Source organism: Ruditapes philippinarum, unplaced genomic scaffold (assembly GCF_026571515.1).
Source record: "Ruditapes philippinarum isolate M1 unplaced genomic scaffold, ASM2657151v2 ctg7611_1_1_1_1, whole genome shotgun sequence".
Taxonomy (NCBI): Eukaryota; Metazoa; Mollusca; class Bivalvia; order Venerida; family Veneridae; genus Ruditapes; species Ruditapes philippinarum.
Window position 1 is genome coordinate 17778 of NW_026862305.1, and position 12101 is coordinate 29878.

Genomic DNA, 12101 nt, shown 5'->3' on the forward strand with positions numbered 1-12101 from the left:
AAAAGAACCGACTTCCATGCCCTGTCTCTCATACAAACAAGAGGGCTGACTGTCATGCCCTGTCTCTCATACAAACAAAAGAACCGACTTCCATGCCCTGTTTCTCATACAAACAAGAGGGCTGACTGTCATGCCCTGTATCTCTCAAACAAGCAAGAGGGCCGACTGCCATGCCCTTTATTGCTCATACAAACAAGAGGCTGACTGTCATGCCCTGTATCTCTCATACAAACAAGAGGGCTGACTGTTCATGCCCTGTCTCGCTCATACAAACAAGAGGGCCGACTGCCATGCCCTATATTGCTCATACAAACAAGAGGGCCGACTGCCATGCCCTGTATCGCTCATACAAACAAGAGGGCCGACTGTCATGCCCTGTCTCTCATACAAAAAAGAGGGCCGACTGTCATGCCCTGTATCGCTCATACAAACAAGAGGGCCGACTGTCATGCCCTGTATCTCTCATACAAACAACAGACGACTGTCATGTGTATCTGTATCGCTTATTTTAGCAATCTTTATAAATTGGTAGAGGAAGGAACAGGTTTTCATTATTTAGCGACAGGCCATTTCACAAGATATTCTGACAGGAATAAATTCTTTGAATAGCTTCCTCTGACAGTATTTTGAGCAAGATCTTGTTTTTTAACAAAAATTCATGACAGACACAGGGTGTTTAGAGAGAAACAAAAACATTACAATGAATTCATACATAAAAAAAAACAAAAACAATATGGGTGGGGTTATGGGAGGTAATCACTACATGTTGTAAGTAACAATAATATACATGCATTATAACAGATATAGTATATCACAGCAAGCAGATAAATACCATTATCATACATTTACAATTATCAATATCAAATGTAAAAATAATTTTTTTTTTTAATATTAATATTATATAGATATAACAATGACTTTGTTAGTAATATGTATTATGTAACAAGTAATAAAACACAACTATAGGACCATCAGCCACTAAATTGCTCACATAAGAGGAAACAGTTTTAGAGGATTTATTTTTTTGTCCAGTAAACTGAGACAAGATTATTGGCTAATTTACTGCATGTTGTAAATGACCAGCTGTGGATCAGTCCTGCAGAAATTCAACAATAATCAGTACAGGGTTTTTCAACAAAGACTGTTGTAAGTTCAATCTTATCTTACAATGAAATCTGGGTCTGCCTAAAATACGAAAGTGAGACTTTTGATGAAAGTGACTTTTAGAACTTAAATTGTACCGTTTTAATAGAATTTGACAGTAAAATTGCTGTTTTTAGATGTTTATTATTAGCAACTTATTATAAATATTATAATAAATAACCATAATCATGATTTAATCGCCATTGATTGGCCTAATTTCTACAAGTTCAGCGATCTTCCTTTCGCTTGCATAAAAAAATACTTGTAAAGTATTAAATATAGAGTTTAAATTGAAAATGTACTAAATTTGCAGTTTGTAGACGTGTATTATAAGAAATTAATAGATCTATTATTTATTTTCTGATGATTTATAGTCACTATCGTATTTTTCAAAGTGAGCGAAAGGAAGATCTCAGAACTTGTGTAAAGAAATTATGCAAATAAATGGCGATTAAATCATCATAGTGATTATTTTTGAAATACAATTCAAATTTTAAAATTCAAATTTTAAAAGTCACTTTCGTCAAAATCTCACTTTCGTATTTTAGGTATACCGATCAGTCTTAGCTGTGACAGGATGTACGACCCTTGATAAAACAACATATAGATGTTTGTTATTTAGCTGCCATCTTTGTTGCCAGCCTAATAGACATGATTAAGTTTTATTATTTTGTACAGTGACACAAAGTGTAAATAGGTTTTTACATATCACAATTGATTGCCAGGTTAACAAAAACCTCTGACCTTTGACCTAAAAGTGTCACCTTGACCTTGGAGCTAGGGATCTTGGTATTTTGTATGACACCTAGTCTCATTATGCTACAGATTTGTGTCCATTTATTTTGAAAATCCCTAGATGCATGACAGAGTTATGGGCCAGACAAGGATTTTGAACACACACACACATGACAGATGTACATGTAATACTATATGCCGGGAGACGCTCAAAATCCCCTTGATCATAATCCCCTTGGTTGATAAACGACATAGTGATCGAAATCCCCTCAACAGAAATGACAGGGTTATCATAATCCCCTTGGCAAAAATAAAGGGGTGGTCATAATCCCCTCAGTGGGTAGTCAAAATCCCCTCAAATAATGTGAAATGGTTGGGAAATTTCTTTTCTTATTTTTCTTTTTAGTTCAATGAATTTAAGAACCAACTGCTTCAAGAATTGCTGAAAAAAAAAGAGAAAAGCATACAAACAATTAAAAGGTGTATGTTTGTCACAGCCAGTTAATAATGACACCTTTATTGATGTTATTATTGCTGAGAAAATTGTAAAATACAAACAAATAAATGATAGTTGATTATAATTAATCATTGCAATTATAGTTATATGTAACAAACAATCAATTAATCTTTGCAATGATAAACACCTTTAAAGGCAAATTTGTTGCACACTAGCTTTAGATCTTTCCAGATAAAATGAGGCTATTAATTGCAGTTTGCTATCTAAAATTACTTCATCTTTGTTTTACTTAACTGCAAACTGTTATTTTGTTGGGTATATAATATGATGGCTCTCTGCAATAGACATGAATACCCAAAATGGAATTCATTACAAGTAACAAAGGTTAAAGTATACTCCATACTCTTTCCTCTACTCAATGTAACTGCTGTTTGCAACATTTCTTTATGTAACACAATAGTTTAGCTGGAGTGACAAAAGATCAAAGGAAAAAGAATTTTGAGTAAAGGGGGTTGTTTTTCACAAGTTGAGGGGATTTTGACCACCCCATCATTTTTGCCAAGGGGATTTTGACTATCCATCAAGGGGATTATGAACACCCGGTCATTTCTGTTGAGGGGATTTCGATCACTATGTCGTTTATCAACCAAGGGGATTATGATCAAGGGGATTTTGATATACACTCCTATATGCCACCCTTACAATTAACATGGTGGGGGCATAAAAAACTTCTGATATGACCATCCCCAAACGCATACTTCTTTCCTTCACTATTCCATATGCATTAAGTAATAAACAATACTCAACAATACATAAATTTTCATAATAACTTAATCTATCATTCAAGTTACAAAAATGTAAACAGTAACTTATCACAAAGTGCAATTTTAACAAAAAAGGGAATGGCACAATCTTTATGATATTAATTCCTCCGAAACTTAAAAAGATATGACACTTATAATCTCATATACAAACATAAATTATCATTTACAATGTATAATTGATAAAAATAAACAATCACCTACTAGTATTAGAACATAATGTTGGGATTTTTTTACATTTTGCCAGTTTTCTTTTATTAACTTCTTTGTTGGCTATCCATGTAAGAAGTGAACTCAACTTAAATGCTATTAAATATGGCATTGTGCAGTATGATGACATTTTGTAAGATGCATTTACTCATTTGTTAAAGAGCAGCAGTAATAATGATAACTACCATCAGTTTCACTTTAACCCACTGTTTGTATAATGGATTTTCCTTGCTTTGAATTTGGAAGAGTCCATTTGCATTTTAAGTGATTTTGAGCTACGTACAGACTGTACTGGCAGGCACTATACTAGTGGCATTGACTGATTATTTTTAATTCCAGCAGATTAAGGGTTATAAAGGCCAGCTTTCATAGATCAGATGTAACCCTGTACTTGCTGTGGCTCAATTAAAACATTTCAATATTAGAATTCCTTTAATTAAGACATAATAGACACTACCAAATATAAAAACAAGAGGAAAGGGCTAGTACACGAAATTAGCAAAGATTAAAATGATAATAACTGAATGTTTATAAACCTGTTTTGTTTAATCCCTATTTAATTATATGGACAAAAAATGAATAAAAGCTGGGGAAAAACAACAACAACAAAACAAAAACAAGACTCCTTATTCAAATAGTTAACTTATTTTCCGAAAACAAAAAACTACTGGCATGTTCAAAGGGACATAACCTTTTCTATGCATAGCCGGTAAGGGAAAACTAACTTACATTTCATCAACAAAAATCATATATTACATAGGCGAATCAATAGACCTTACTTGTGTATTATTTTATTGTATTACAATGCAGATAAACATGAAAAAAAGCAATTATTTTGTTTTGATGGAAAACCTACTATTATGACACATGTTCTGAAAGTTAGATTCAATGAAATATATTTACATGTATGTCAATCTTCCTTCTGTGACAAAGATCTAAAATTTACAAAAATAAAGGAATAAATAAATACCTGATAAAAAAAAATCAACTAGATTTTACAACAAGGCACAAAAATATTCTATATGATACTTAGCTGACTGGTCCATTTGAAAACAACAACAACAAAAAAACTTAAGTTTCAGAGTTACCTATCTTCTATCTCAGAGCAGCCACTTAACAAGTGCAATAAAATCATAAAAAATGGATAAATAATAACAAAAAAGTAACATTTTGCAAAATTCATAATACATTTACATGTTCTTTGAATATAGGAATATATTAAAATAGTATGACAGACTTAAAACAGATGGATTTGTAATGGATGATATTTAAATGAAAGATCTCCTACTGAAAATTACCATACTCTTACTTTGATGAAAAATGCATTTTTGAGTTCCCACTTAAAACTTTTAAGTTAAGTTGCTTTAATTTGGCTTTGACCTCTAAATTGACAAATAGAAAGAAATAATGAGACTCTGCATTCACATCTGGGTTTTAAACCTGCAAGATTATGCCGAGGCTTGTTGACAAAAAAAATGAAAGAAACCCATAGCATATCCACACTTCTATAAAAGACTCTGTTTATTCATATATAGACACAAAAATCTGAAATGAGATAACTCTTACTTCATAATGATATGACTATTATCAAAATAACATTAAGAACTAGAAATGTGTCCATAGGACACGGATGCCCCCACACGCCACTGTTCTGTCAATCTTATGACTCTAGGTCAAATATTTTAAAACTAAAAATCAACAAAGGGACATAATTCTGTTAAATTTGGTCGCAGCAAAAATTCCTTCCTTTACTACCATCTACACATTAAGGTTGTTCATCCCTGGAAGTTTAAGCAAAATCTGCCATCCGGTTTAAGAGGAGTTGCGTTCACAAAATTTCTACATAGTATATAGTGAAAAAATCAACAAAGGGCCATAATTCTGTTAATTTTGGTCGCAGCAAAAATTCCTTCCTTTACTACCATCTACACATTAAGGTTGTTCATCCCTGGAAGTTTAAGCAAAATCTGCCATCAGGTTTAAGAGGAGTTGCGTTCACAAGATTTCGGGACGTACGGACGGACGGACACTCTGACGGACAAGTGCAACGCTATATGCTCCCACTCTGTGGGGGCATAAAAAGTAGAACAATCAAATAGAGGACAATACTTCCATTATTTCCCGGCATTCTGGAATAAAAAAAAACGAATTATAAAAAATCGCTGCCATTACAAAGTGTAAGCATAGAGATGATGACATTTTCTATCCAGTAGACCATGTTTGTCACATCTTTAAAACCACAGACTACACAACTGTTTTCCTGGCTGATCTTGAAAATCCCAAACTACGACCACCATGTCGACGTCGCAGGAAAGTGTTACTTTCTGGTGGTGTATGTTGTAGATATATTTCTACCTGAAGATTGTTCTCTAGAGGCAACACTTTCTGTATCTTGTCTGCCTCTCCACCAGGACCTGGTATAACAATACATAATCAAAATATGTAGTTCTAACTTTGAAATAATATGATACATACATAAAGCAAGTGGTATTTTGACTTCCATACAAACTACTTAATCCCTATTACTATTCTAAATTACCAAAAGCACAAAAGAAGCAAAAGTCTTATCATGGTTAAGCTTAATGTACCAAATGAGAAACTTGCAAATCCATCTTTTAAATTTAATGGATCAAGAAATTATTTTATTTTCACTACATGGTTATTCTATCAGAAACACTGGCATTGTAATGGAATGCAGGAACTGTTATAAGTTGAGACAGGAGTGGTATTTAAGGGACACCACTGAGATTTTTGACATGACAGGAATGGAAATAAGTTTTTGAGATTCATTTTTGATTTGATTCAGGTCTAGACAAATAACTTGTGTACAAAATTTTCGATCATTCGCTCACTATGTTTTTTTCAGAACAATCATCCTAATGTTGAAAAATGACCAAAATTTGAAAAGCGTTGCATCACTTTTCGCTCAAATCAGGCTAAGAATAGCACAAAAATACGACTTATTTCCAAGAATATTTCTTTATTATCATTTGCATCCTTCTGTTTTTAGTGCCCAAGCTGATCTGTATAAGAAATTCAAATTTTTATTTTTTGAAGCTTTTGAACCTCAGTGGCATTCCTTTAAACCACATACCTTCAGGGTATTTGAAAGAAAGTTGCCTTCTATCAGAATATTCATTGTCCAAGGTTAGATACATACACAGTAGTTGAGAGGCAAATTACTCAATGTTAGGAACTTAAAATATACTACAAATGTATTGAGACAATAAATTTTATAAAGCTAAAGTGATAAACTCTTCTACAAACCACTAAATAAAGACCGCAGGGTAAATGCCTTAGTTGCTAAATGTTCTTTTCCTTCTCTCTTTATGTCAAATTTGAGCAATGTTTCTCCACTAACACCTATACCCCTGTCTACATCAATAGGCAGATTGAAAGTTGGTTGTGATGCTTTGATCATTGGAGATTTCGCTATTACACGACTTCCAAATATCTGTCGTAATCTGCGCTTGTTGGGTCTGAAAATAAGAATCATTATTTATATTTCTGCCAAATAATTTCAACGTCCTTCCACTGGTTTTAAAGATACAGAACAGACACCACAATTTTGAAATTCATGCATAATGTCTGTCACTTTGACCTTGACATGTGGAACTCAAAAAGACTGTCCTTAAAAATGACATTTATTGGGTTCTTCTTTTGTTAAAAAAAACACACAATCTGGCTATAAAAGTACAGAAGGAGTAGAATTTACCATAAGCCATTGTTCCCAATAAATGTCCTTTCTTTTACCCAGAAGAACAGACAGATGTACGAGCGAGTGCACACCATTAGATGTTCGAAATTCTTTCATAAAGTAGAGTAAAAAGGTAGCAAAAAAGAACTTACGATATTGCCCTCACTTTGCAGTAAATTGTTCCCTCATTAAACTTCAGTCCCTGCACACTGAGAACTTTTCCTGTCACATTGAACATGCGGTCAGCTAAACCATCTAAAACAAGACAAGTTTATATTAATTTACAAAGTTTCAACTAACATGCATTGCCTTTGCTTCTTGATTCTGTACTCAATGTTTTACTATTCCAATCTATGAATTAACATACAATGAACCATATATAGTTCCAAATTAAAGAACATTGTAGGTCAAGTTCATTTGCTGGGCAGAGATCATAAGCATATCAAAGTTCAGATGTCACATTAAATTGGGACATAATTGACTTAAACAAAAGTAATATGATGACCTTAATGTCACAGTTCAGCTTAAAGTTTTAAATAGAATGTAATGTACCACTTTGTGCAATTAGAATCACTGCCCTATTTTTTCTGTTTAACAAGAGCCACCGCCAGGCGGGGGCAACGCTCGACTTTTTACTTTTTCTAAACGCAAACATAGAAAGGTTTGAACATATCTTAACGTTTCCTTTTTATAAATTTAGTTGTTCTGTCTTGTCACATTAGTTTTGTTTATCTATTTTGTATATATATATGAATAGAAACACGCAATTCAAAAAATAGAAACATTACGCAATTTCTAAAAATAGAAACATTACCCAATTTCTAAAAATAGAAAAATTACTCAATTTCTACTAAAATAGAAACATTAAGCAATTTCTAAAAATAGAAACATTACGCAATTTCTAAAAATAGAAACATTACGCAATTTCTATAAATAGAAACATTACGCAATTTCTAAATATAGAAACATTACACAATTTCTATAAATAGAAACATTACACAATTTCTAAAAATAGAAACATTACGCAATTTCTATAAATAGAATACGCAATTTCTAAAAATAGAAACATTACGCAATTTCTAAAAATAGAAACATTACGCAATTTCTAAAAATAGAAACATTACGCAATTTCTATAAATAGAAACATTACGCAATTTCTAAAAATAGAAACATTACGCAATTTCTATAAATAGAAACATTACGCAATTTCTATAAATAGAAACATTACGCAATTTCTATAAATAGAATGCAATTTCTAAAAATAGAAACATTACGCAATTTCTATAAATAGAAACATTACGCAATTTCTATAAATAGAAACATTACGCAATTTCTATAAATAGAAACATTACGCAATTTCTAAAAATAGAAATATTACACAATTTCTATAAATAGAAAATTTACGCAATTTCTATAAATAGAAACATTATTATTTCTAAAAATAGAAACATTACGCAATTTCTAAAAATAGAAACATTACGTAATTTCTATAAAAAGAATGCAATTTCTATAAATAGAAACATTACGCAAATACATTACACAATTTCTAAAAATAGAAACATTACCGGTTTCTAAAAATAGAAACATTAGTCAATTTCTAAAAATAGAAAAACATTACGCAATTTCTATAAATAGAAACATTAAGCAATTTCTATAAATAGAAACATTACGCAATTTCTATAAATAGAATGCAATTTCTAAAATTAGAAACATTACGCAATTTCTATAAATAGAATGCAATTTCTAAAAATAGAAACATTACGCAATTTCTATAAATAGAATGCAATTTCTATAAATAGAAACATTACGCAATTTCTATAAATAGAAACATTACGCAATTTCTATAAATAGAAACATTACGCAATTTCTATAAATAGAAACATTACGCAATTTCTATATGCAATTTCTATAAATAGAAACATTACGCAATTTCTAAAAATAGAAACATTACGCAATTTCTATAAATAGAAACATTATGCAATTTCTATAAATAGAAACATTACGCAATTTCTATAAATAGAAACATTTTGTTGTTGTTGTTGATGATGATGGTGATGGTGATGATGATGATGATAGATATGTATATATATATTTTTTTTCTATATATACACACACACACACACCAATAAATATATAATTATGGTCATTTAATGCACAAATCTGAGAAAATTCAGTAATTTAACCTTCAAGGTCAAGGTCATTAAAGAGCCCAAGCAAATTTGGGTTTGATAAACAACAAGGTCTGGTCCTTAAGAATGTTCTGTTATAATATGAAGTTGATCCCTTCAATAATAGGTTTGAAGACAATCCATTCAAAAATAACAAAGTTACAGCCAATAATAGCCAAAAAAATGAAAATTTCAATAATTTGACCTTCAAAGTCAAGGTCATTTATGAGTGAAGGTCAAGGTCTGGCTGGTTATTTTTAAGGGATATGCTTGAAGATTATTATGTTCAAGTTTGAAGACAATCCATTCAAAAATAACAAAGTTACAGCCAATAACAGCATGAACAAGCAAAAATTGGACTTTTAACCTTGAAGGTCAAGGTCATTTATGGATGAAGGTCAAGGTTAGTGTGGTCTACTGAAAGGTCTTGTCCCAAGGGTTGTTGTGGCCAAGTATGAAGACAATACACCAAGAAATAAAAAAGTTATGATCCAGGTACAAGTTTGCGGACGGCAAAGCCGACCCGACTATAACAATACCTCTACTTTTTTTTTTCAAAAAAAAAAAAGTCGAGCTAAAAATAATCAAACAGTTTAACACATTAACAATCATCCAACAACATATGACACTGATAGACACATGGCAATTTCCTAAAACTGTGTGACAAGGAAAACACTAGTAATTGCCCTTCATATATTAATTTTCATATCACAGTGTTTAATTATGCATGGAATACACGATAATAGATTTAAAATTAATGTTTAACTTTTTACAATTTAATAGCTTTTGCTTTTAACACTTTTGCTCTAAAATTTCTGCAAAAACGTCTCTTGATGCAACGTCCACCACTAATATATTTATATATATATAAATCTATTTGCTTTCATGAAATTTAAATTTGTTATATAAGAGATGCACTACAACAGGTGAGGCAAAGAGAGAAAAAAGTACAATTGTTTGTCATGGAAGTGTATAATTACTACTATATCAAACATGAACAATTGTGACAGGTAATGTGAGAACAGGGAAACATTTCCATACAACAAATCATAACACATGCTATTGCACTTGCCATGCATAAAACTTGCCTCTAATAAATCAATGTAGGAGAAATTATGGAATACTTTGTGAAAACTTGTTACAACCAGTACATGTATATCAAACAGTCAAGCTGACTTAAGTTTAGATCTACTTATTTCTTACATGTAGATCTGATGACAAATTCAGATTTCCTGAGAAAGTTTTTTATTAAGCCAAGCAATCAAACTGGTTTTTACATATACAGTAGGCATTAGAAGAAGTATCAAAATATTGTTGTCTGTGGAAGTAAAACAAATTGTTGATTTTTGTTAGAAGAAAAAAATTGTTTGGAGTAATTTGAAACAAGTAAACATGAAATTATAGACTCAATTTTTAATGGGCAAGATTGTTTTGCCAGTTTACCTGCAGAGTATATTGGAAAACACCGTGTTTGTTCTCTTAAATTCATGAAAATTACCTACTAAAGCCTAGGTCACAAATAAGAAAATGCCGCCGGGCGGCGTCTGTTTCTCCAAAAAATCGCATATCGGCCAGCGTCCGTCTGGCGGCAGTGACTATCGGACGGCAGCAGCTAAAAATTTTGCTCATCGGCCAGGCGCCTTCGAGTTTTAAGTACTACTTAAAAGCTAACGGCGGCCGGACGATAATTTTTGGGGTCACTGAGTATAAAACATCATGGAGCGGACATCGCTTGGTCGTCGGGCGGCGACCGTGCGATGTTTTTTTGATCGGGCCATCTAAAACACCGTCCGATTTAAAATGCGTCCGGGCTGTTTCGAGATATTCTTACTAGGGTGGCTTTTAAATCGCACAGGCGCCGTACGGACATCGGGCGGCGACCGCCCGATCCGTTCAATTCTTTCTGTAAAATCCATTCGGCAAAAAATCGCCCGATGACTGTTTCATTCATGACAACGCAAGGTATCAGATTTAAAATCGCCCAGCGTCCACGACATCAAAAAATCCGCCGATTTTATAAAAATCGTTTAATCGGACGGCGCCCGTTTTATTTGTGACCTAGGCATAAGTATTGGTTTTCCAAGTGTTAAAATTAGAAACAGTATAGCTTTCAAAATTATGAAACCTCAACAATCATTGGTTGTTTCAAAGACCACCAGAAAGTGACTGCCTATGGGTGAATGTTAGGTCCTAATGTGTAGCATAATTTAATTAGGAATTGATTTTAATCTGATTGAATATTAACCATAAATAAAATGTAATTAAGAAAATAACAGCCATTGTTATAACAGAAACATAAACAAATAACAGGTGTAACATTAAAAGACAACTTGTTTGAACTATACATTGTACATTACAACTTGTTTGAACTATACATTACAACTTGTTTGAACTATACATTACAACTTGTTTGAACTATACATTACAACTTATTTGAACTATATATTGCATTTGCATGAACTATACATTACAACACCTGAAGATGATGAGTCAGCACTATTGTTTTGTGAAAGTACATCAATATTTTCTGAACTATCACTGACTGTATAGAAGTTTTTCATATCCAACTGTGATACTGAAATATTTATAAACCAATACTGATAAATATTTGAAAGTCTACATAATATTGAAAATATGCATATTTCCCATGTTATTTGGCAAGCTGGAGGGTGTTTTGGTGTCTGTTACATTATACATTTTACTTTATCATTGTTCAATGTTCTTATTTTTGTCATTAAGAAATAACCCCACTCAGTCACATCAACCCTTAACCTGCTGGAACCCAAAGTGATTAGTCTTTGCAGCCAGAATAGAGCCACGCCCTCTACACTGTTGGTAATTAAATCTCTTAAAATTTAAATGGACTGTTC

The 12101-nt window shown here is 32.2% G+C and overlaps 1 protein-coding gene across 1 annotated transcript in view; it reads right to left on the reverse strand.

Annotated features, from left to right (window-relative positions):
• Positions 1-4798: 4798 nt before the first annotated feature.
• Positions 4799-12101, reverse strand: part of LOC132718594 (uncharacterized) — a gene marked incomplete at its 5' end in the record, with an annotated part of 62838 nt that continues 55535 nt past the window's right edge. Inside the window, 4 exon segments of the mRNA XM_060702310.1 lie at positions 4799-5780; positions 6634-6845; positions 7216-7318; positions 11708-11806. Of these exon segments, the coding sequence (XP_060558293.1) occupies positions 5611-5780; positions 6634-6845; positions 7216-7318; positions 11708-11806 (584 nt within the window).